General features: G+C 38.0%; 1 protein-coding gene across 2 annotated transcripts in view; it reads right to left on the reverse strand.

Annotated features, from left to right (window-relative positions):
* USP47 (ubiquitin specific peptidase 47) overlaps positions 1-12,651 on the reverse strand; it is a 105,933-nt gene extending 93,282 nt beyond the window's left edge. The window contains exon 1 of one of the 2 annotated variants that reach the window (XM_019456327.2): positions 12,424-12,651. In XM_019456327.2, the coding sequence (XP_019311872.1) occupies positions 12,424-12,462 (39 nt within the window). In that variant the 5' untranslated portion in view covers positions 12,463-12,651. The remainder of the gene's footprint in view (positions 1-12,423) is intronic. The other variant, XM_019456328.2, reaches the window with a different exon arrangement.
* Between the last annotated feature and the right edge of the window lie 14,552 nt (positions 12,652-27,203).

A 27,203-nucleotide genomic window follows, 5' to 3' on the forward strand; every position in this document is an offset into this window, starting at 1 on the left:
GAATACAAGCATGTTATGCTGATATTTGAAAGACTGCAAGTCTCATAGCAGTCAACTACACAGGATCAAATCTAGAGCACAATCAATATACAACTGACAGCAACAGTCTCTTCCATCCATGTCAATTGGTACTACTCTAGAGTTACAGAAAATCAGAATTATCGAACACATAAAGTTCTTTCAGAAACAAACTATTATTTTCTTGTGATGTTTATTATTTATTTTGAAAGAGAGAGAAGAGACTGAGAATTCCAAGCAGACTCCACACTGCAGGCACAGAGATCAAAGTGGGGCTCAAACTCACGAACCATAAGATCATGACCTGAGCCGAAATCAAGAGTCAACGCTTAAGCGACTGAGCCACCCAGACGCCCCAGAAACAAACTACTCTTAACATGGATCCTGCTTTAAAATAACATTTCACACTAAATCTTACAAAGCACTAATTTGTTAATCCCATAAGGTATCCTGACAAATACCTATACATACTAAACTGATTTTTGTCAGAACCTCATTAGACTCAAAAATTTGTTTCTAGTATTTGTACTCTGTTACATGTTTCAGTTTTCAAAACACTAAGAATAGCAGTATATTCATACCAGCAATATTTCAGGATATAAAAGAACCTGTCCAATCAAACAATCATTTAGGATTTGTGCAAACACATAAAGATATTTAGCTGACAGGTCATAATCAGAACTGTAACCATAACTGACTAGTACATTTAATAACTAAAATACAATTTCATTTCATCAATAACTATTTATTGGACAACAATAAATGTGCTGGCCCCTAGAAAGAATATAGGATGCAAGCAATAACATAATGAAGGTATTAACAAAAATGATACCTACTGCACATTTATAGAGTGCTTATTATATGCAAGACATGTATTAACTCATTTCATGTTCCCAACAACCCTAGGAGGTAGTTACTAGTATCCTCATTTAACTAAGGTACCAAGAAGCTAAGTAACTTGCCCAAGGTCACAAAGCTTAGTATTTAAACCCAGGCACTCTGGCTGTCATCTCCTGACTGAGAAGAGTTTCTAATCTAATAAAGGTATTAACACAGTAACATGTAACTTATAATAAGGGGGTATAATTTTCAAATGCCAAAAGATACAGTGCAATGGGTTTCAGGGTTAGGGAAATGCAATCTGGTTGAAAGAGGAGAATCAGGACGGTTTCTTGTAGGAAGTAAGAGGGGCTAGATTTTGCTGGTAGGATAAAATTTTAAAAGCATTTTTTCAAAAAACATCAAAATTCAAGACATATATCTCAGTAATTTTCATAAAAACAGTAATCTCTCAACAGTGGGCTGTAGCAAGTTTTATGTAAATGAAAATATTCATATCCATGGCTACTTTATGTATGCACGGTTCAGTTTGGTCCTACTAAACAAAAGAATATAGCAGTTGTTATTGCTTCCACACCTAGAGATAAAGTAAACAGAAGTATGCAGTAAGACAGAAAGAAGACCTCTGTTTACTTACACTACACTTATATCCACCCCTTCTTCCACCATATAAATACCAAATAATGCTCAGGAGAAAGGTGTGCTCTTTAAGAATCCTGATGTGGAGGATTATGTCATTTTTGCTAATCATTTGCCATCACTGCCAATCACAATCATTTTGCCCCAGAGACTTTGTACAATGGAGAATGTTCGTACAAAATTAGGTTTTAAGCTAACAGTATCTGGACAGAACACTTTAAAATCTGTGTAATAAACCTCACACACACACACACACACACACACACACACACACACACACACACACACACACACACATATACACACACACAAATAGGGTGCCTGGATGGCTCAGTCAGTTAAGCATCTGATTCCAGCTCAGGTCATAATCTCATGGTTTGTGGTTCAAGCCCCACAATGGGCTCTGTGTTGACAGCTCAGAGCCTGGAGCCTGCTTCGGATTCTGTATCTCTCTCTGTCCCTCCTCCACTCACGCTCTGTCTCTCTCTCAAAATAAATAAATAAACATTAAAAAAAATGAATCCGTTTTAAAAGTAGATGTCTTCTGGAACCTTAATTTATAATAGATATTTAAATATACATTTAATACTATGTTTTTCACAACACCCTATTTTCAATACAATTTTTTCTTTCCAAGTTGGGCTACCATGGTACTCTAGTACCCCAGAAATGTACTGGCTCTCTCCCTTCCATTCCAGCAAAAAATTGTGGTACCTCAACATTAAGATGCAAAAAGTTTATGTGACTAATCAAAAGAAATGGAAAATAAAAAAGAGGAAACCCTAAAAAAGTACTTAAATAGTAGTTTTCATGTAAAATCCAATTCACCCATTTAAAACTCCCTAGGAACCAGATGATAAAAAAGTACTTCATACTATGCACTCAGGGCAGGGCACAGAATTGACACATGAAAGCAAACAACTCACCTAGGAACAGCAACTAATACAGTCAAATGTGGCTAAAACAAAACTGGCCTGGGGCAGAAGACAAAAACATTCAGTTAGGAATTTAAAGAGGATAGACTGATTAAAGAGGTTAAAGAGGATAGACTGATTACACATAGGCATTCAGCTCCGCAGCTTCTCAAGATATTGCTAAAATAAGAGTAAAGAAATATTTTGAAGAGCCTAAACCTGTAAGAAACCAGAAACATGGTTTTAGAAACCAGAAAGCAGATCAAATGGTAATGACTCTACATCTGAAGAGGCTGAATTCTACATTAGCTTAGAAGAAAACCAGACACCTGGTTTATATCAGATTTACATTTATACCAAAAGACCTCCTATACTCCCAGAAGTGATGTTTCCAGGGTTGAGGCAGAGAAAATATACCACGGGCTGAAGCATAATGTGGTGCCAGAAAGTAAGTTAAGTGCTCAAAAAGCAAGGATGAACACACCAATGCCAACCAGAAAGAGCTTCCCTGGCCAAGACTGGAACAGCTTAAAAAACAAAGCAAATAAAATAGTATTGGGTTATAATTGAAAGAATACAATAAATACCCAGAAGTCTATATCGATATAAACATATAAGTAGATATATGGAGAATAGGGATAACTCTTCTTCACAGAATTACAATTAATAAACACAGAAATAATGAGGAAAATAGAAAATTGCTATTAGAATGCACCAGTAATAAGACAAGATCCATACATGGATGCTAAAAATTAGTAGGCAGAATAAGTTTAAAAAGAACCAAGATAACTGCATACTCTCCAATATTTAATAATTACTAAAGAGGAAAATAGTAACTTTACAAGTGGAGAAACCCAGCAGACACCATACCCAAGAGATCAAGGTTAACACATCACTAGCAGTACATCATATTCCCCAAGACCTCCCATATGATGTACTGAGGACACATCACATCTGTAATATCCCTCTCTTTACTTTAATTCCTAACCTCATGAGAGAGGTCATAAATCATGAGAAAATGTCAGACAAACCCAAATTAAGGGCCATTATACAAAATAACTGTTCAAAAGTGTCAAGGTCAATGAAAGAAGGAAAAGGTGAGGATTGTCACAGATAAAAGGAAACTAAGGAGACAAGGCAACAGAATGCAGCATAGGATCAAGAATTTGGATCTTGGAACAAAAAAAGCCCATTAGTGGAAAAACTAGTTAAATCTGGTTAATTTCTTACTTTTGATAAGTGTTCATAGTTACATAAGATGTTAACATGAAGAGAAGCTCGGTGAAATGTATATGAGAATTCTCCAATCTTTTTCCAACTTTTCTACAAAAAAACTTTAAAGGAAAATGGGAGGGGAAAAAAAAAACCCTAAAAGGCACAGAAGCTGGCATTTTCAGACACCGTGGGAATAAGGGTGGGGTCCAAACTAGAAGAACAGATTGAAATTTAAGAGGCAGTGAGAACCCCCAGGCCCCTCTTTTACTCCTTGACCCTCCCTGGCAAAAGGCCAAATGACCTCGGAGAGCATGAAACAGGGTGTCTCTGCACTAGAGGACGCCAGGCTCAAATGAATGTGAGGAATGCCATACTGAAACCTGGAGAACAAATGAAAATGTATTTACATTCTTTTACATTCTTAATGATTTTCCTACTCAACTCCCAAGCTTGTCCTCTCCCGGCATAAGATCAGAAACCTTTTCTGGGAAATCAGTCCAGCACAAGATAGAAGATGTGTCATTGGTAATCTGCAAGGAAGTTATTCAACTATATCCCTCTACAGGGAAAATCATAATCACCCACTTGTAGGGCTTCTAAGCTTTTTAAGCCACCTCTTTTAAGAGCTGACTTGGAAGGATCACCAGCCATCTCATATGAAAGACAAAGCCCAAGCAAATAAACACAAAAAGGAAATCTGGAGGAAAGGGGGAATACACAGAGAGGAAAACTATACTAATTTCCCAACAGGGATAAGAGAAGCATTGCATCCACAAGTCAGAAACGGAATATTTAAAATTTTTTCAGGAAAAATAAAAAGAGTGCTTGGAAATTATAAATATGATGGCAGAAATAAAACCTCAGTAGAAGAACTGTAAGATAAAAGTTGAGAAAAATTTCCCAGAAAGCAAGGGGAAAAGAAATGGAAAATAGATGAACACAGACAAGAAAATTAGAGAAAGCAGTCAGTAGGCCCAACGACTAAACAACAGGAACTCAAGAGAGAACAAAGAAAACCAATGGAGGAAATGAAAAAAATACACTTAAGGAAATTTCCCAGAACTGATGAAATACATTTCTGAACAAATAAGACTACCCTGAACTCAATAGAAATGGATTATAAAAGACCTATACCTATTCCCGCACATAATACAGGAATTTCAGAACTGTAGGCAAAAAGATTCTCTAAGCTTCCAGAAAGGAAAAAAAAAGTTTCAAAATAGTGGGAAAGAATCTTCTAAGCATCTGATGCCTCAACAGCAACACTGAAAAAAAGAAAACAGCGGAGCAATGTTTGCAAAATTCTGAGAGAAAGTTTTTTTCTAACCAAGAATTCTCTGTCCAGCCAAACTCTATAAAGCAAGAGAAAAGAAACATTTTCAGGCATGTGAGGTCTCGAAAAAATTGTATCTCATCCAGAGACCACTACTGAAAGTGGTCCTCCAAAATGAGAAAACAAGCAAAGAAAGAAGACATCAGATACAGAACGAGGAGACCCAATACAAGAGAGACCTGAGGGGGTCTACTAAGATGACAGTAAAGGCAAATCTAAGACAACAGCTGCAATTCAAAAAAATGTAAATAAAAAATTAGTAGGTTGAACAAAGTAAGACGAGATTTACACACTTGAGAGAGAGTTTGGACTAAATCAGTTTCTCAACAGTGTCACTAGTGACACTTTGAGCCACATAATTCTTTGTTGAGGATGTCCTGTGCAGTATAGGGTGATGTTTGGCAGCACAGCTGGCTTCCACTACTAGATATCAGTAGCACACTCCCTGCCCTCCTTCCACCCACCCAACAAGGCCAAATGTCCACTAGGTTGCCCCCTGTTGAGAACGCCTTGGCTAAATGAAGTACACAGAAAACTAAACAAAAGCCAATTTAAAACAAAAACAAAAACCATTAACTCAGGGAAAACAAGATGTACTAGAAAGGAAAATAATCACAGCAAACTACAGGGCTCAACTATGAATAGCTTATAGTCACATTGAGTACTGATGTAACCAAAGTACTTGCAATATGACAATACCGGGAAGATGAAGCAGGTTTGAGAAGTGTGTCTCTGAGTGGCTGGGGAGAGCAGTAAACCGTATCTTCCACTGTAAGAAGTCAGTAGATAATGCCTTAAACTCAAAAACCAAGAAGGAACACTACTAGCATGCTATTTTGAGATATGGAGATAAACATCAAAAAAATGAGTTGAAAGTGGCTATCTTTGAAGAGCCTGAAATAAAAGGGAAGGAGAATTTGCAAGCGACTATGTTTTGTCAATAATCTTGCAGAACTATTAAACTCTTTTAAATGTGTGCATGTATAACTTTGATAAAAATTAAACTTAAAAAAAATCAACTGAAGCTGGATTATGAAGTACTTTCACTGGTGAAGGCTGTGCGTGCAGACTTAGAACCAAACAGCTTTATAACTTTGAGCAAGGTCCTCAACCTCTTTAAACCTTACCTTCTTCATCTATAAGATAATGAAAAATAATAGCTGTCTTAGAGGGCTCTTACAGGAATTAAATAAGATAACATATGTAAACTGTTTAGCATAGTGTCTGGCACACAGTGTTTATAAACAGTACCTATTATTCACTTGGCAATCGGAGGGTAGTAACTATAAACTTTCAAAGTAAGTAAATCATAAATTCACCTGTTTTAGAAACTAACTGACGTTGTGGAGAGGACAGCTTAGGAAAGAGAACAGCCTACAGGTCAAAAAAAAACCAAAAAACAAAAAAACACCACTTAGCAGGAATACATTTGAATGAGAAAACAGAGGCAGAGCCACAAAGTGAAAAGTAAGGATACAAGTGATGAACTAATTTAAATATAAGAAAAAGGAAAAAGGAGGAGTCAAAAAAAAATCTCCCAACTTAAGCAAATCAATAGATGCTGACAACACTAACTGAACAGAACAGGAAAGAAAAGTGTTGAGAGGAGAACATGACAAGAGAGATAGAAAAGATCTTGATATTACCTACATTCAATTTGTGGGTCTTAAGAGTACAACCAACTAGAGATATCGAGTATGCAGGTGGAAATCTGAATCTAGAAGAAGAGAGGTCAGGACTGGAGACAGAAATGGGTATATTACAATGAAAGGCTGAAGCCACGCAAGTGGATCAGATTACTCTGTGGCAAATACACAGAGCAAGAAGAGAGGGAAAAGATAAAAATCAGCATAAAAAACAATATAATACCAAAAATTACCTCAAAAACTACAATTAGTTCATTTAAATTTCTTTTTTTTAGTACTGTACATGCCCATTGTTGAACTATGTAAAGAAAATCTAAATATAGCTCAATGATCCAGATATCCAAGAACAATAATTATTATTTTAGAGTATTCCTTCTAATCTTTAAGTGCGCATAACCCTAAATTGTCCATTCTTTCCCTGACAAATTTGGAATCATACACAACTGCATTGTTTTTTTGCTTTATTAAGTGGACATTTCCCCAATGGTGTCTGAAATACTAATGATTTTTATTAAACACTCCAATATATGTAAACCACGGTTGTTACTTGACATAACTACCAAACTGCCTTTTACTGGTAAAGGAAAATCAATACTCCAAATATTTTTTTTAAAGGCTAATTTTTAAAGAACGGCCAAAACCAAGAAAGATCATCGCAGCATATTTCCTCAAGTAATTAGGAAACATAAAATTAAAAAAATATTCATTTGACATTGACCGTAGTAAATATTGATGGATTTTATTAAATACCAGATAATAGAGGGGCGCTTGGGTGGCTCAGTCAGTTAAGCGTTCAACTCTTCATTTCGGCTCAAGTCATGATCTCACGGTTCGTGAGTTTGAGTCCAGCATTGGCTTCTGTGCTGACACAGCAGAGCCTATTTGGGATTCTCTCTCTCCCTCTCTTTCCCTCTCTCTCTTCTACTCCTGTGTGCTCCCTCTCTCTCAAAAATAAATAAATGAATAAAAGAAAAACAGGTAACAAATAAAAAATAAGTTGTTTTAATGTTTTGGGAGTTCTCAGGGAGCCTGGGTGGGTGGCTCAGCTGGTTAAGCATCTGACTTCGGCTCAGGTCACGATCCCACTGCTCGTGGGTTCGAGCCCTGCGTCCAGCTCTGTGCTAACAGCTCTCAGCTCACAGCTTAGAGCCTGGAGCATGCTTCAGATTCTGTCTCAGTCTCTCTGTCCCTCCCCGGCTCAAGCTCTCTCTCTCTCTTTCTCTCTCTCTCTAATATAAACAAAAACGTTAAAAAAAAATAATGTTTTGAGAGTTGTCAATATCAATGGTCTTCATATAAGACCTCATATGTGAGGTCACTGTGAAGCTCAAATGAGGTAATATATACAAAGCACATATAACAGTATCTGACATACAATAAATGTTCCATAAATATTGGTTATTACTATCACCACCATTAGTTCCATATAGAAGCAGTAGTTACTGCATGGAAAAGAGGCAGAAAGAAATGCACTGAGATATGAAACTAAATACTCTTTTGTCTTTTCTTTCACTTTTCCATCTTCTCTACATTTATACACTCTGGACATCACTTTAAGTACTATGGTTAAACCATTAGTAAATATGTACCTTATCCTTAATTACACATAAGACACTTGAGGGAAAAAATAAATCTCTCCTATTTCCTCTACATATTCCTTACATGTCACAGTACAGTAATATGCACAGTGAGGACTCAATAAATATTAGTGTCACAAATCCTTATAAAGAAGGAGAATAATAAAAGCAACAAAGCAATAAATAAAAATTGGGATAATAGTAAAAGCAAGAGATCTGAAAGCCAATATTAATACAATTGAAAGAGACAGAATAGAATGAAAAAGTGAGGTGAAAAGCTTTACTGTTAACCACAATGAACAGATCACACTCTCTTTGCTCTTCTCTAGGTACAATAATTTAGGAGGGATACTAAAAACACTGGACTGTGTCTAAAAGAGAGCAACTGAGAAAAAGTTAAAGAACTGAGGATGCTCAGATTGTAGAAAAGAGGACTGACTTCCTACTCCCCCTCACATCTTCAACAATGAGAAAAAGCTATTCCATGGGAAATGATTTAGGATTTCTCTGTTGTCCAAAGGCAATCATCAAAAAATGGCAGGTATAGAGGTCTAGACTTCTCTCAGCTCAAAAACTTAAAATAACATCTTTTCTAAGGCAAAGATGTTATCAGAGATTAGTCATGAAAATGTTCAAGCAAAGGTTGGAAAACAGCTTGCCAACGGTGCTGTGGAAAACATCCAAGTAGGGGATAATTGGTTAGAATTCTAGGTTTCTTTACAACGCTGTCACCACATCAATGAATATTACTGAATATATGTTCCAGAAAGGATACTGTCCTAGACCTATAATGTATACAAAAACAGAGAACTGAGAAACACACACAAAGATCTCTGCTGCCAAGGAATTCATAAAAAATAATATAAAAATGTGGGGGCACCTGGGTGGCTCAGTCGCTTAAGTGTCCGACTTCGGCTCAGGTCACGATCTCATGGTTTGTGAGTTTGAGCCCCACATTGGGCTCTGTGCCAACAGCTCAGAGCCTGGAGCTTGCTTCAGATCCTGTGCCTCCTTCTCTCTCTACCCCTCCCCTGCTCGCACTCTGTCTCTCTCTCTCTCTCTCTCAAAAATAAACAAACATTAAAAAATACTAATATAAAAATGTATATTACAGTTTGAGACCATAATAGATGTCACCAAGCACTATTCATTAGTTGCCAAATGAATTCCAGTCATATGTAAAGGTCTCCTAAGAAGGAGAAATCCCTAAGGTTAAAATGGTCATAAAAAGATTTTTACAATAAATGAGCTATGGGGTGTTTAAGGAAAAATGTATACTAAGAGTCTGAACAAAGAAGTAGCAAAGAGGGGATAGTACAAACAGAAGTAAAAAGCAAGTTACAGAGAAACCCGTTTGGCTGCATTAAAAACTTGTTTCATGGGAGAAGAGATAAGCTGAAAAGGAAGGTTGTGGCCAGAATCAACTGTACTAGGCCTTGAATACAAAGCTAAGTAGTTTCAAATTTATCCTGTAGACAGCATCTATAGTAACTACTCAACTCTCCTATTGCCACAGACAACAGTAAATAAATGGCATGGCTGTGTTCCAGTAAAATTTTATTTATAAATACTAAGTGTGAATTTCATATATTTTCATGTGGCACAAATTATTCTATTTATTTTTTTACAATAACAGCCATACAAAAACGGGCTACGGGCTGGATTTGACACACAGGGTTTACCAATACCTGTACTACACTAAGCTGCCTTCTTTGGAGTGGTCTACGATACATTTGTCCTGGAGCTTCAGGGATGAGAATAATATATTATTCATTCAACAACTACACACATGCATGAATGCACACACCCAACCAAGATCTAAATCTAGTAGAGGTAAGAGGTTCCCCATACAAAGGTCCTAAAGACAAAACGAAGCAAACAAAAACAACAGAATCCTCTAGATTGTTGATAATAAGCCATTAGAACCAAAGCAAGTTTTTTTTTTAATTCTACAATTTATTTTCACATAGCAAATTTATTTAGTTACACACTACTCTTCCAGACCCTCCAGGTTACACGGAGGGATCTATAAATTAGAATATAATCAAGGAACAGTGCAGGGATGTGAGTTCTAGTCCTCACCCTCTAATTTACTCATGTGATCCTAAACAAGTCACTTTCAATCCTCTGGCCCTATGTCCTCATCTCTAAAGTAAAGGGATGTAAGTTACTAGATGATCACTATGCTCTCCCTCAGCGTTAGCACTGTATAATTCTATTCCTACTACAAAGACCAGACAGGAGATGACAAAGACAGAAGTGATAATTAAGGACACAGAAAAGGCATTGACTAAATGAGCAGGCAGATAAGACAAACAGATAGGAAAAAAAACAAAAAAGTACAATATCACCAAAAGCAAATGCAACAGAACACCCAAGGAAGAGAAGCAAGTAAGAATTCAGAAAGAGTATGGCTATCAAAAAAGAACTAGGTAGCTAGCTAGCTTAAAAAGGCAAGAACTTCAAGTGACAGTCTTAAGATGTGAGACTACTGTGCATGCTTCCAGGAATCATGAGAAGAGCCAGGGAAAAAGAACAGCCTGAAGATGAATCTAGATGATGGGGGGGGGGGGGGGGGGGGAGGGGGGAGGCATATGTTCCAAAAAATATAGAAGAAGAAAAAACTGGGATGTGCTTGAAGCCTTAGGTAAAGGAGTTAGTCTTAAAGGAGAGGAAATTAAAATCCAAACTTTGGTAAAAGCAGCATTACAGTATCAGCTTTTACACAACAGATATTTTCCTGCGAAGTTATATATCCATAATGCGTCTTTTATACACCAATCAGGGAAATCTGATGTTGCATTTTCTTAACGTTTCACCTATATTGATTTTTCTAATGGTCAAAAAATAAAGAAAGGACTAACTTTGGTTTTTGTAAGAATGAAAACCAGCAGTATGTACCTCTAAAAGAAAATGCATGTTGTATCTTTCTTATAGCAACTATTACTTCGATCCTTGAATAAGAGTTACTTAGGTAATAAGGTACCTCTCCCCTAAATGAAGCTCAAGGAACATTACCAGTGTTCTCTTTCTTAGTAGCTTTGCAAGCTCCCAAGGCAAGAATTCTGATTAATTTATCTGCTTAGCCACTTTGCACAGAGTTTGTGATGTTCGATGAATAAATACTGACACATGATACCGGAGTTCTTAAAAAACTGTGCTTGCAAAACAATATCATCTGACAAAGTTAGAAAAATATTTTTATCATAAATAACTCTAATATCACTTTTGCAGTGTCAGAGCTTGCTTAAGTAACAACCAATTGCTACAAAGCAACTAAAAAAGCAAAACTAAGAATTTTTAAGGAACATCACTTACAAATACCAAGATTCTACACAGCTCATTTCAAAAAGACACTGCCTCTATTTAAGGTATATGAGAATAAAAATCCAAAGCATTAGCCTGATGATTAACCAGTTAAAAATACACATTTGGATACGCTGAAGATATTTATAAAGCCAACAGAGATACTATTAATATGTTGAAATTCACTGGCCAGTGCTGGATTCTACCATTAACCTTCTACTACTATTCAAGAGAAGCCAAGATGTCAAGGCTTCTCATATCACTTGCTTTTAAGAATTCAAGAAGTCACCCAAACTAGCATACACAACCCAACTACAAAAAGTAGTGCAGCTCTCCATATGGTAATGTTTGGCTATCTCTTACCTTTACATGAAAGTCACATTAACTTTTTCAACGATCTTCGATAGGCCCCATTTAGGCAGGCCAACAGTATTTACCGAGTAACAGGAGTTCAAAAAAGTCCTAACAGTTAACTCTGTTCTCCCACAGATCTCAAGTTGGGTGTAGATTTCACAAGCCCTGAAAGCTACACACTGCCACTGTCAAAACCAGAAGAAGCACCGTCACCCTGTCGTGCCCGTTACCAACTGTTACAGAATTTTGTCTTCAAAATTATGTTGGCTCAACATGTTAAATAAGTACTTAAAAGGCCACTTTCTCCCCCAAAGCTGGACCTGATCCCTTCCACTCCGCTCCTTTATTTGTCCAGCCCGACAAACGCGAGAAAGGAGGTCTCGACTCCCCAGGCCCCTTAGATCCAGTCAGGTCTCCCAACTGCTCACCGCACCCACCGTACAGCCCCCACCACACACCTCCTCCTTCCCTCACAGCCAGGCCCGCACAAGAGCTGGGCCCGCAGCCGACCCCTCGCCCGGGCCTGCTCTGCCTCGAGCGGACGCAGGCCTCGGGCCTAGCCTCCTCCGCTGGCCCCTCACCTCTTTCGGGACCAGTTGGTTCTCCTCGCCGGGCACCATGGCTCAGACTCCGGCCGCTCCTCTCTGCCCGGCCGGGGGAGGGGGCAGGGTGGTGGCGGCTTTCTAACTCAGGAGAGAATGGCAGCGGCAGTCATCCTCTCCAGCGTCTGCGTTCCGGCAACCGCGGAGGCCTCAGACTGGGCCTCAGACACCAGCGCGCAGACACCGACCCACGGCTGCTCCGCCGCTGCCGCCGCAGCCGCCGCCGCCGCCGTCGCCTTCGTCGTCGGCCCCTCCCCCAGCCCGCTGCAATCAATGGAAAAATGGCGGCGGCCGCTCTCGCGAGAATTCGGACCGTCGGGCTCCCAGCCCCGCGCCAGGCGCCCAAGGTGCCGAGGCAGCTGTCGTTCGCGTCTAATTACCTCAGCTCTTACTCAGCCCCGGGATGTACAAAAGTGGTTCAGCGGCCCTGCAAACGCCTTTCGTGGGAGGGATTCTGGACCGTCCATCTCGGGACTCCCCCTGCCGGCAGGGAGAGGGCCAGGCCTCAGAATACTCCATGCCTTCTGGGGCTCTTCGGACCCGCTGCCCACCAGGGAAAGAGTCGAGCCGAAAACTCCCTCTCTGACCCTACCACCCCCCCCCCCCCCATACGGCTCTCCCTTCCCGTTAGAAAAGCAGCTGAACTTCAGCCCCTCTTCACATAGCCCTGGCCTCTTTCTGGAAGAGAAGGCGTCACGGGCGGTCTCTCGGCCTCCGCCCTCAGACGCGGCCCCAGCCTGAAGGAACTGCGTTTTCTTTTTCGCCTCTCCCTACCCTCTTGATGGCCCCGGCTCGAGGGACCTCAAGGCCATTTCCTGCGAGGGGAGGCGGCAGCCCTCGTCTCAGAGAAACGGTGTCACTCTCCACGCACCTCCCCCGCCAAACACACACACACCCTCCATTAGAGCGGCACTCTCCTGCCCCCTTTATGGGAACTTCCTTCTCCCGACAGGTTCAAGTCTGGGACTGAGATCGCTTCTGCGAGTAGGGCTGCGGTTTGAACATACCATCTTCTTTAAGAATGTTTTCAGAGTGCTTAAATCTCCTCTGTCAGCATTGTGCTCTGTTTTATACTAAACAAATTATGCAATAGTTATTTTTCCAAATCTCACTCATGAAACCTTACTTTATGAAGACTCATCAAGGGGTCCCTCGTGAAGACTTCCGTGGGTACAGAGATTTTACACCGTGCCGAGATAATATAATCCTGCCATATTCCTAACACCCACAGCATTAACTACCTGTACTTGTGCTCTCCAAACTTTTATTTTTAATTTTTTAATGTTTATTTATTTTTGAGTTTACTTATTAACGTTTATTAATTTTGAGTGTGAGGGGCGGTGGGCAGAGAGAAAAGGAGACAGAATCGGAAGCAGATTCCAGTCTCTGAGCTGTCAGCGCAGGGCCCAGATGTGGGGCTTGAACTCACGAACTGTGAGATCATGAGCTGAAATCAGGAGCTTAATAGATTGAGCCACCCAGGGGCCCCTCTCTAAACGTTTTTTGATTGCATTCCCCTATTAGCAAAAAAAAAAAAAAAAAAAAAAAAAAAGTGTGTGTAAGTCTGTATACTTGTGTAAGTCATATACACATCCTGCTATATGTGACATAAAACGTTTTTAATATGTAAAAAGGATAAGATAAAAATAAACATTTAAAGGTAACTGTAAGAGTTATTTTTTTATATTAATGGTAGAAAGAATTCTTGTTACTCTCACTAAATATATTTAGTGAAAGCAATATGATTGACTGGGTTTCAATGGTTTTTAAAATCTTTAATACCTTCTGAAGCAGTTATTAAATTGTCTGATTCAACGTTCAGACTATTTCTGTACCTCATTTTAATGGCTGTCATAAGCTGGAAAAGATAACTCACAAAGATATGTAAATCTTAATGGAAGAAGTACATCTTTGGCTGTTCTTACTAATGCAAGTATCCATTTTTATCACTTCCATCCACCAATCATGAAAAGTTTTTATTGAAATTCAACTAACTTTCTATCTTTCCTGATGTCAGCCAGAAAATGTTGCATTTTAAATTGTTAACAAATGGGTTCAGAACTCTTTGGAATTCATTGCCTGGAAGAGTTTTCAATAGCTTAGAGAATTCTGCCTTCAAGTTTTAATGTACATGTGTAAGATTTTTTTAGGGTACTGACCTTGTCTTTATTTAAAATTTTGATATTTTGTTCATCATAGATGTTTGCATTAATTTTGAATTTTTAGGGGGCACCTGAGGGGCTCAGTCAAACGTTCAACTCTTGATTTTGGCTCAGGTCATGATCACGTGGTTCATGAGATCTGTGCTGTTAGCACAGAGCCTGCTTGGGATTCTCTCTCTCCGTCTCTGCCCCCCACTCCAAAAATAAGTAAATTAAAAAAAAAAAATGTTGTAGTAAGATACTGTTTATCTTGATTACTGAAGTTGTGGCTGTTCTCTTAAGTTTTGCACCGGAGGGGAATGCCTCACCTCACTTACCATTGTCTCAGCCTTAGGTAGCACACAAACCATTTGTACATTAAACTCCTGTAATAGAAATATTTCCAAATCATTGATTTCAAAATGTTCTTCCCACTATTTAATAAGATGGTTTCTGTACAGCTCATGCTAGAAGTAGATATGTCATCTCTCCTATCACCTTTTTTGCTTCTGTTTGCATTATTGTCTTCAACTCATGTTTTCTTTCCAGAAATCTTTTTCTAGCTACTTTCATTTTATTTATTTTTAAATAATTTATCTTTTTGCTAGCCTAAATTTTTATTAAGTGTGTTAGAAGAGCTAGCAACATTATATTCCCCTACATTAAAGCTTTTTCTATATATTAAATATAATTTGTCAAATTGGTTTCCATTCGACACCCAGCGCTCATCCCAAGAGGTGCCCTCCTTAAGGCCCATCACCCACTTTCCCCTCTCTATTTATTTATTTTTAAGTAGGCTTCACGCCAAGCATGGAGCCCAACATGGGGCTTGGCCTGAGATCAAGACTTGAACTGAGATCAAGAGTCAGTCACTTAACTGACTGAGCCACCCAGGCACCCCTAGCTTCTTTCCTTTTCATGAGGGATTAGTTTAATGAAATAATAATGTCATTGGTAAGTTTTCTTAACCCAGCACACATAAACTGGAATAAATCACAATATATTAAGGAGCGCCTGGGTGGCTCAGTAGGTTGAATGTCCAACCTTTGATGTAGGCTCAGGTCATGATCCCAGGATTATGGGATTGAGCCCTGCATCAAGCTCTGCTCTGAGCGTGAGGCCTGCTTAAGATTTTCCCTCTCTCTCTCTCTCTCTCTCTCTCTCTGTCTCTCAAAAAAAAACAAAACAAAACAAAACCACACTATAGATTAAAATGAAAGAAAATGAAAAACATCCCTGAATTATTCCCCACATTGCATAACTCATAATTTTTACTTATAATAGTGAGATGCCAGTGTCAATCTACATATTACATATTCATAAGACTTAGTTTTTTTTATGTTTTTAGATAAAAATACTTTTTTAAAGTTCTAATGTTTTCTTCCCATGATCCACCTTCTCTGGTTGTATTCTTCTCTTTGGAGGCCATTGACATGGCTGTACTAAAGCCTGATAGGTTGGCTGTTATGCAGTAAATATTTGTGAAGTAAGTATATGAATGCATGAATTGATTAATAAATAAATGAGCAAATATTGATGTCTGGCTACTCTTCCTACTCTTCCCACTCTAAATTAAGTTACTAATATTACATGCATATGTGCTTGTTTATTTTCTATATGGATTTTATGTTTTCATTCCTGAACACTCTGGTGGACACCAAACTTATACATACATCTGCCTTTTTGATGACTTGAAACATCTCAAATTTAAATTGACCTGAACAGATCATTTTTGATTTCTGAGCCTCCCCCACCTTCCTCCTGCAACATATGCTCTGTCGGCTCTCTCTACCTCAATAAGTAGCACCATCATGAATTCAGTTGATCAAGCCCAAAACTTAAAAATCTTTATTTCACTTTCAATTCATTACTAAGTGCTGTTGCCTCATCCTCTGACATTTACCCCAATCCAACCAGTTCTCTTTATATCCACTACTTCCCATCCTACTCCAGTCATTATCTTTTCTTGCCCGGACTACCTAATTGTCTCCTAACTTCTAGAACTCAAACTAGAAGCTCCTAGCTTCTATTCCTATCCCACAAAATTCATACTCCACAAAATGTCTAGAGTAATCCTTTTAAAATATATCAGATTATATATAATTCTTAGTTAAAACTTTCTCTTAGTTAAAACCTTTCAAAGATTTCCTGTCCCACTCAGCATAAAATTCATATCCCTTGCCATGGCCTACGAAGCCCAATGCAAGCTAGCCCCTGGCCACTTTGTTCATCTCATCTACCACTCTTCCTTTTATAACAATGACCCAGCCACTCTGCCCTTATTGAAGCTTGTTAAATAAATTAAGTTTACCTCTGCCACAAAGCCTTTCAGTAGTTAATCCCTCTTCCTAAACATTCTTCTCCCAAATCTTTGCTCTTATGTAGTTCCATCTGGTCATTTGGGCCTCTCAAATGTTACCTCCTCAAAGAGGCTTTTCATGACCATTCAATCTAGGCTGACTGTCCTTAATGTTTCCTCTGTGCCTATAAGAGTGCCTGGCACAGGCTTAATAAATTTGTATTGAATTAATGACATTTCTTAGGGGAGATTCACATTTTAAAAAATTGCCAGGACTGGTGTAGGTCAGAAGCTTATAAATTGTTTTGGATTATTTTTCTTGTTCCCTTCACTTTAAAAAGTTCATAATATAACCCCAGTCAAAACATGAAAAATAAAAAAAGCATCAGGCACACCTGGACTGGGGGGACATTCTACAGGATATCTGGCTAGTGTTCCTGAACACAGTTAAGCTTAAGAAAAACAGTAAAAGACTAAGAAACTGTCACAGACCAGAGGAGACTGGGGAGACATAACAACTAAATGCAGTGTGGTACCCTAGATTGGATCCTGGAACAGAAAGGGAATATTAATGAAAACACTGGTGAAATAAAATAGATAGTTTGGTTACTAACAATGTTCCAATGTCAGTTTCTCAGTTTTGACAAATGTATGATGGTAATGTACAATGGTAATGTAAAGGGGAAACTGGGAGGAGTACGTGTGAACTCTCTCATTTTTTCTTAGCCACTTTCCTGCAAATCTAAAATTTCCCCAAAATAAAAAGTGCATTTAGAAATGTCCATTGTAATATGTAAGGCATTTCTTTCCTTTCTTCTTTCCTTTCCTTTCAAGACCCTTTACAAAACATTTTAAACCATTTTTAAAGCCATATAGTCAAAGTCACATTGTATAATTTAAGAGCTAATGATGTTTACCACTCTAACTGCAACTACCAGTAATACTGTTAAATGTATTCCATAAATGTGAATAGAAATTTTCACCATGACTATGTTTTAATAAAGTTAAAAAGATCTTTTAGTCAGTGTGATATGGCTTTGGACCCCTGTTTTGAGATTAAAGCTCAGACACTTTTTCCATATAAGACCTCTCTGAATCTCTTTTTTCTCAAGTAGAAAGTGGACTGTTGGCATTTATCAATTTAACATTTGCAGTTTTGGCCAGAAAGGTCCATGACATATAACCCTCCATAATTGTGCTAGAAAGGAAGTTTAAATTTTACCATTAGCCAGAGTATAGGAGACTGGATAGCTGAGGGGTTGAAAGAATAAGCTGAGAATTGTTTACCTGAATTTGAATCCTACCTCTGTTATTATTCACTGTGTGGTTTTCCTTGAATAGGTTTCTTAAACTTACTAAGCATCAATTTTCTTATCTATAAAATGAGGATAATAATAGCACCACTTTTTAAGGTATATTAAATACAAAGAAAATAATAATAATCATAAAACTGTAACAAGATATTTATTTATTTATTTATTTATTTATTTATTTATTTATTTATATACGTAGCCAGTCCTGTTCTAGGCACTTTACACACATTATTTCATTTAATTATTTCAGCAGCTTTATGCAAAACTACTCTATTATCCCCTTTTTTCAAGTGAGGAACTTGATATATAAAGACTTTGAAACATGCAGCACACTGTCCAGCAAATATGAAACAATCAATATGTACTGGCTATAATTATTCCAGCCCTTGACTGAGCTCCATGAGGGATTATGCAGCCCTAATTATGCCTGGCATATAGGTGCTTTTAAATATTTGTGGAATAAATGAGTAAATAAACCAGTCATTTAGGTAGTGAATAAATCTTGTTAATCATCTAGCAACTGTACTTTGACATAGTTTCTTTATTGCCTACTCTTCTCCACTTAGGTAGTATCTCCATGAGAATGCTTAAAATTTTCTTTTGTAAAAAATGGCTCTGAAAAGAAATTCTATGTGCAATGAAATTGCAAATTTATTCGCAATGAAATTGAAGAAATTAATAAAGTGATGGCTCTTTGCCATGAGATAGGCTCTTTGATTAAGTGAGAGAGTGGAATGTAACCTTGGTCAAAGCCTTATATTTGTGATGGAAATGACATCAATAAAGAAGCAAGAAAAAACAATTTTGAGAAACTATGTTCAGTGAGTGCTTCCACCAATGGGGTTAAAAAAAAAAAATTCCTCAAATGAGTAGAAAACCCAGTAAACACTGAAAACATGAGTAACTCTTGGTGTAAAGATAAGAATAGGAAACATGATGCTCAGGAAAATGTAATCCAAGAGAGAGCTAGGAGCATATGCAAGTATTTTATGAAGCAATTAGTGAAGATGTTAGTAGAACTCTCAACCCACTTTGGCCTCAAAGAGAGATGGGTTCAAGGACCTGACATAGCACTTTCCATTGATATAAACAAAAAACAAAACAAAACAAAACAAAAAAAATCATTGCCAAGGAAGTGCTTGCCTCTTTCTGAGCTGAAGATGTTTATAAAAGAAAAGGTTTATGGGTTAGTGTGTTCAACAGCATAAAAAGAGGCTCACACTAACAGAAAGTGCCTTACAAATATATCAAAGGAAGAGACACAAATATCAGAGCTTAATGAAATCAAAGAAAACTGACCATGATTCATCCTAGCTTCCTCTAGGTGTCTACAAACACTTAAATTTCAAGGTCCAAAATAAGGAGGAATCCAATAAAACAAAGTTGGAGTCACGGTGTTAATCTTTTGAATGATTTCATAAGATCTTTGTAATAGTGTAGTGTTTACAAATTTGGTGTTTGAAGACATCTCAGTATTCCTCGAGAATATCAAGTGTTCTTTGCAATAATTACTTTACTAAATTGTGAGGATTACACATAATGTATACAGAGGTGAATATTTTATAATAATGTTGTCATGGAACAAAAACAAAACCCAGAGTTTTAAGGGAAAGATGGTAATTAAATCTTTTCAACTTGTGTGTAGCAAAATGTTAATATAAAAGATGTCAAGAGACAAAATATTAGCTGGAAGAATATTTGCACCAAATATAAGAAATGGCTAATCTCCTTAATATAAAAGAACTCTTATAAATCAATAAGGAAAAGATGAATAACTCCTGTATAAAAGAGAAAAAAATGGCATTTCATACAAAAGCAATATACAAATTGCCAATAAACATCAGAAAAGATGCTCCGCCCTACTCATTATTAAAGAATTGCAGATGAAAAAACCAAAATGCTCTTTTCACTCTCAGATCAGCAAGATTTATGGGGAAATAACTCATTTACATTTTGTAGAATATGAATTAGTGTAAACTTCTTTGAAGGCAATATGGCAATGTGTACATCAAAATTATGTACAAAATGCACACATCTTTATACCCCGCAGTTCTATTTCTAAGATTATCCTACTCTACAAATGAATAAAGATGTACAGGCATACCCCAGAGATACTGCAGAACTCAGACCACCACAATAAAGCAAACATCTCATAAAAGCAAAGGAAATGAATTTTTTGGTTTCCCAGTGCATATAAAAGTTGTATTTCTACTATACTGCAGTCTATTGAGTGTGCAGTAGTATTAAGTCCAAATAAAACCCCCCACAATGTACATACCTTAATTAAAAAATACTTCATTACTAAAAAATGCTAATCATCATCTGAGCTTTCAGTGAGTCCTAATCTTTTTGCTGGTGGAGGATCTTGCCTTGATATTGATGGCTGCTCACTGAGCACAGTGGTGGTGGTTGCTGAAGGTTGGGGTGGCTGTGGCAATTTGTTACAATAAAACAACAATGAGGTTTGCCACATTGGTTGACTCTTCCTTTCACGGAATGATTTCTCTGTAGCATGTGATGTTGTTTGATAGCATTTTATCCACACTGGAACTTTTCAACTTTGTAGTCGAGCCTCTCAAGCCCTGCCTCTGCTTTATCAACTAAGGTTATGTAACATTCTAAATCCTCTATTGTCATTTCAACAGTCCTCATGGCCTCTGCACCTCTGCACCGGGAGTAGATTCCATCTCAAGATGGAATCCTGCTTCTCAGGAAGCAATTTCTCATCTGTTAAAGTTTTCTCATGAGATTGCAATGATTCATTCACATCTTCAGACTCCACTTTAAATTCTTGTTCTCTTGCTATTTCTACCACATCTGCAGTTACTTCCTCCACTGAAGTCTTGAACCCCTCAAAGTCATCCATGAGGGTTGGAATCAACTTCTCCCAAACGCCTGTTAATGCTGATATTTTGATTTCTTCCCATGAATCACAAAATGTGTAATGGCATCTATCATGGTGAATCCTTTCCAAAAGGTTTCAATTTCCTTTGCCCCGTTACATTCAAGGATCACTATCTATGACAGCTATAGCCTTATGAAATGTATTTATTAAACAATAAGGTTTGAAACTTGAAACTACTCCTTGATCCAAGGGCCAAAGTTGTGTTAGCAGGCATGAGAATCACATTAATCTCATTGTACATCTCCATCGAATCTCTTGGGGAACCAGGTGTGTTGTCAATGAGCAGTGATGTTTTGAAAGTGATCTTTTTTTCCTGAGCAGTAATTGTCAACAGTGGGCTTCAAAGATTCAATAAACGATGTTGTAAACAGATGTGCTATCATCCAGGCTTCGTTGTTCCGTTTATAGAGCACAGGCAGAGTAGATCGAGCGTAATTCCTGAGGGCCCCAGGATTTTCAGAATGATCAATGATCATTGGCTTCAATTCAAAGTCACCACTTCATTAGCCCCTAACAAGAAAGTCAGTCTGTCCTTTGAAGCTTTGACACCAGGCATTGACTTCTCCTCTCTAGCTATGAATGTCCCAGATGGCCTCTTTGTCCAATAGAAGGCTGTTTCACCTACATTAAAAATCTGTTGTTTAGAGTAGCCACCTTCATTAATTATCCTAGTTAGATCTTCCGGATAACTTGCTGTAGCTTCTACATCAGCACTTGCTGCTTGCCCTTGCCCTTGTATGTTACAGAGATGGCTTCTTTCCTCAAACCTCATGAACCAACCTCTGCTAGCTTCAAACTTTTCTCCTGCAGCTTCTTTATCACACTCAGCCTACCTAAAATTGAAGAGAGTCAGGGCCTTTCTCTGGATTAGGCTTTGGCTTAAAGGAACAGTGTGGCTGGTTTGATCTTCTATCCAAACCATGAAAACTTTCTCCATATCAACAATATGGTTGTTTCGCTTTCTTATCATTCATGTGTTCCCTGGAGTAGCACTCTGAATTTCCTTCAAGAACTTTTCCTTTGCATTTACAACGTAACTATTGCAAGATGCCAAATTTGGGTCTTATCTTGGCTTTCAACATGCCTTCCTCACTAAGCTTAATCATTTCCAGCTTTTGACTTAAAGTGAGAGATGTGTGACTCTTCCTTTCACTTATGTACTTGGAGACCTTTGTATAGTTATTAATTGACCTAATGTCAATATAGTTGTGTCTCAGGGAATAGGGAGGCTAGGGAATAACTGGTCAGTGGGGCAGTCAGAACACACACAACATTTAACGATTAAATTCACTGTCTTATATGGGCGTGGTTCAATTATAATAGCAACATCAAAGATCACTGATCACACATCACCATAATTAATATAATGAAAGAGTTAAATATTACAAAAATTACCAAAATCTGATGCAAAGACATGAAGTGAGCAAATGCTATTGGAAAAATGGCACCAATAGACTTCTTGGATACACAGTTGCCACAAACTTTACGTTTGTAAAAACCTCAGGATCTGTGAAGTGCAATAAAGCAAAGCACAATAAAATGAGGCATGCCTGTACACAAATTGATGTTCACTACAGTGCTGTTTGCAGTAGCCAAAAGCTAGAAAAAATATGAAAACTTGTCAATAGGATTATGTAAATTATGGTACACTTGTACTATATAACACTATTCGGTTGTTAGAATGAGGTAGAAAACTAAAAATTGATGTGAACTCATTGCATCATGGTGTGCTGCCTTGCATCCTGGGACAGAAAAAGGACATTAGCAGAGAAACTAGTGAAATTGGAACAAAATCCAGAGTTAAGCTAATACCCCCGAACCAATATTGGTTTCTTATGTTTAACAAATGTATCTAAGTTGTATCTTGTGTTCATATTTCATGTCTCAAACTACATACAAGATCCTATTACAAGTTTCTGTAAGCCCCAAATTATTCCAGTATGAAAAGTTTATTTTTAAAAAGTGATCTAGAAAGAAAATCGACATATAATAAATGGGAAAAGAAAAAGCAAGTTGTAGGATAGCATGTATAGCATTTGTATACTAAAAGATGAGGATTATATATGTATATACTACTGTAGACATAGAAATCTCTAGGAGCATATGATCTTATTCTAGCAAAAAGAAAATTTACGGTAGTTCTCTCTGAGTTCTTGGAATTAGAGGTGGTCAATGTAAACATCAGTGTAGGCTGGGCTCTTCTAATCTTCACTTTCACATTTAATCATGCTGTGTTAATTCCTTGGCCACGGGGGCATGTGCATTTTAGATAATTCATTTAAAAAATTGTTTTAATGTTTATTCATTTTTTAGAGAGAGAGAGAGAGAGATAGAACATGAGCAAGGGAGGGGCCGAGAGAGAGGGAGACACAGAATCCAAAGCAGTCTCCAGGCTCTGAGCTGTCAGCACAGAGCCCAGCATGGGGCTTGACCCCACAAACTGGGGAATCATGACCTGAGCGGAAGTCTGACGCCCAACGATTGAGCCACCCAGGTGTTCCAATGTCTTAGATAATTTGAAAACAACTAGGGGTGCCTGGGTGACTCAGTTGGTTAAGCATCTGAGTTTTGATTTCAGCTCAGGTCATGATCTCACGGTTCGTGGGTTTGAGCCTGCATGGAGCTCTGTGCTGCCAGTGTGGAGCCTGCTTGGGATTCTCTCTCTCACTCTGCCCTTCTCCCACTCGTGCTCTCTCTCTCTCTCTCTCTCTCTCTCTCTCTCATAATAAATAAACATTAAAACATTTAAAAAATAACTAATTAAAAATAATGTATGAAAATTAATTAACATGGTGATTGACGCATTATAGACGTTCAGTATTTGACAACTTTTGTTTTTTTTTAAAATGTTTATTTATTTTGAGAGAGAGAGAGTGCAAGCAGGGGAGGGGCAGAGAGAGGGGGAGAGAGAGAGAATCCTAAGCAGGCTCCAGACTGTCAGCGCTGAGCCTGATGCAGGGCTTAAACGCACCAACTGTGAGTCATGACCTGAGCTGAAATCAGTTGGACACTTAGCCCACCAAGCCACCCAGGTTAAAAAAAAATTTTTTAATGTTTATTTTTAAGAGAGAAAGAGAGAGACAGACAGAGACAGAGACAGAGCATGAGTCGGGGAGGGGCAGAGAGAGAGGGAGACATAGAATCTGAAGTAGGCTCCAGGCTCTGAGCTGTCAGCACAGAGCCTGATGTGGAACTCGAATTCACGAACTGTGAGATCATGACCTGGGCCAAAGTCAGACGCTTAACCAACTGAGCCACCCAGGTACCCCTATTATCAATTTTGATTCATAAGTTCTTTATTATATCTCTAATGACAGTCACAAATTTTTCTTGAGATTTACTATGGTCCAGGCCTTGTGTTAAATATTTTACACATAGTATCTCTTTATTCCCCCCAATAACATTCTGAGTTGGGTACAATTATTATCCCTATTTTTCAGACAGGAAAACAAGAATGGAGAAGTTAAATAACTTTCCAAGGTCAGTAGGCTAATAAATGGTAGAACCAGGATTCGAACCAGCAGTCTTACTCCGCAGTTTAGAAAATATTTTTTTTTCTAATTTTTTTTTAACGTTTATTTATTTTTGAGACAGAGAGAGACAGAGCATGAACGGGGGAGGGTCAGAGAGAGAGGGAGACACAGAATCGGAAGCAGGCTCCAGGCTCTGAGCCATCAGCCCAGAGCCCGACGCGGGGCTCGAACTCACGGACCATGAGATCGTGACCTGAGCTGAAGTCGGAGGCTTAACTGACTGAGCCACCCAGGCGCCCCTAGAAAATATTTTAACATGTAAAATATATTTCCATAGGATATATTTTAACTTCTTTAATGGTTAAGTGATGAGTATAATTCACCTTCACTGAAGGAAAGCAATGATTAATCACTTTTAATTTTTAACTAAGTTGGATGATTCAATGTCTTAGGATCTTTCTTTTAAATTTCAGCACATGAACTTTGCAGCTTGATGCTTTACATCTTAAATGTTCAAACCATCAAGTGTTTGATGGTTTTCACTAGACAAAGTGACCCCATTTTTTGATCATTTTTAAAAGATCTAGTTATTTAATCCTTCGGGCGCCCCACTGGCTCAGTGAGTAGAGCATGCAAGTCTTGATCTCTGGGTCGTGAGTACAAGCCCCACGTGGGGTGTAGAACTTACTTAAAAAAAAAAAGAAAAAGAAAAAGAAAAAGAATCCTTCAGTTATTTAATCTTTATAGTTGCTTTTTTCTGGAAGATTATGAATCTCTTTCTACACACCCTGAAGGTGAAACTTTCTTTAAAAAGATAAAAAGCAGTTGTATTTGTTATTCCTTTCCTCTTCTTCCTCTTCTTCTTCCCTCTTTTTATAAAGCAGGCAGGTTTTTGTTTTTGTTTTGTTTTGCATAACATCATCTAAATTTGTCTATCATGACTTTTCAACAAACCAATACGTGTGAGTCAAGGAATATTTTTTCATTGGTTTACATGAGACCTCTGGTAGAAAAACCAATGAAATTAACACTTAGGTGGTAGCTCTTGATAGCATTTTCTTTGTGCATAGATAATTAGGCCATTTTTTAAATTTAAAATTTTTTTCAGAATCTTCAACTATGAACTCATTTTGCCAATAATCAAATTTATTGGATTCCGCTGTGTGAATGACACTGTTGTTTGTGTGGAGTCATAAATTCTTAGGCAGATTCAATATCTCATTTGATTTAACTACAAAAACTTCAAAATTTATTACATGTGTGAACACTACAATCATGTAAGGCTCTTTGGGAGATAAAACATAATAAATAAAACTTAGAAGGTAGATCATAACAATAGATAAGAAGATGTGATGAAAAGAACAGAAAATGAGCAAGGGTCATTTATCATAATAAATTAATCTCCACTAAATATCCCTAAGGTGTTTGACACTGTGATAAATGCTCAAAAGAACATAAAGTCAGTGTGGTGGCTGATTTCCTGCATAACTGAATAAAGAAGATTAAAAATGATGGAGCATGTAAGAGCTTTATGTCTGAAAATGTGCTCTGAAATGCAATTCAACAGGTATTTATTGAGAGTCTTTTTGACAAGGCCTCTTTGCCAGGAACTGTGCCAGACTGATGAACAAGAAGGCTCTCTGCTCTTAGGGAGTTTGCAATCTGGTAGAACAGCAATACACAGTGAGTGAATTGGGAAAAAGTGTCCCTGGGTTCACAGTCTGGTGAACAGTGCTTGGGCAAGATTTCAGCCTCCATCTGTGTGCATTTCACAACGTGCACACTCACATGGGGAAGCCCTAGCCATAACTGAAACAATACGTTAAAATATATAATGCATCTATAAATAAAGTCCTGAGTGTATAGAGAAGTAGGTTCAGGCAGGACATGACGTTTGAGTCTCAGATGACTGGAAAGATGTTGTTCCAGTGAGGAAAAAAAGGCCCTGCTGGGGCACATGCCTAATGCAATGGCCAAGACTCAACTAAGTACTGACAGCCCATTAGAGACACTGCTGAGAAGAGACTGGTGGAAGGCAAAAGTAACCTGGGGATTCTGAGAGCTGAAGAAGGTGGTCACAAACATCATGGAAGATCCTAAATGCCATGCAAAGAAATCAGGCACTTTGGGGCTGGTGGCTCAGTTGGTTAAGCATCTGACTTCGGCTCAGGTCATGATCTCACAGTTCAGGAGTTGGAGCCCCATGTCAGGCTCTGTGCTGACAGCTCAGAACCTGAAGCCTGCTTTGGATTCGTGTTTCCCTCTCTCTCTGCCCCTCCCCCACTAATACTCTCTCTCTCTCTCTCTCTCTCTCTCTCTCTCTCAAAATAAGTAAACATTTAAAAAAAAAAAAGGAAATCAGGCACTTTAGGGTAGTTAGCGGAGGCATAGAAATAAATATTGTTCTTCAAATTTGCCTTATAAAATGTTTCATGATAGTTTTGGAAAATTCCAACACTACTTAAATTTAGAGGTAATAAATGGAAATTTTATCTTAAAACTTCACAGATTGCATACAATCTCAGTCCCCAGAAAGTAACCACAACAAATAATTTGGAGTGTAAGAGTTGTTTAGCTATTCATTAATCTCCAGGGGAGTGGTCTCCAAATTGTTCTGACCTGGTGCTT

The sequence above is a fragment of the Panthera pardus genome, unplaced genomic scaffold (assembly GCF_024362965.1).
Source record: "Panthera pardus isolate Hobbes unplaced genomic scaffold, ASM2436296v1 HiC_scaffold_12, whole genome shotgun sequence".
NCBI classification, from domain to species: Eukaryota; Metazoa; Chordata; class Mammalia; order Carnivora; family Felidae; genus Panthera; species Panthera pardus.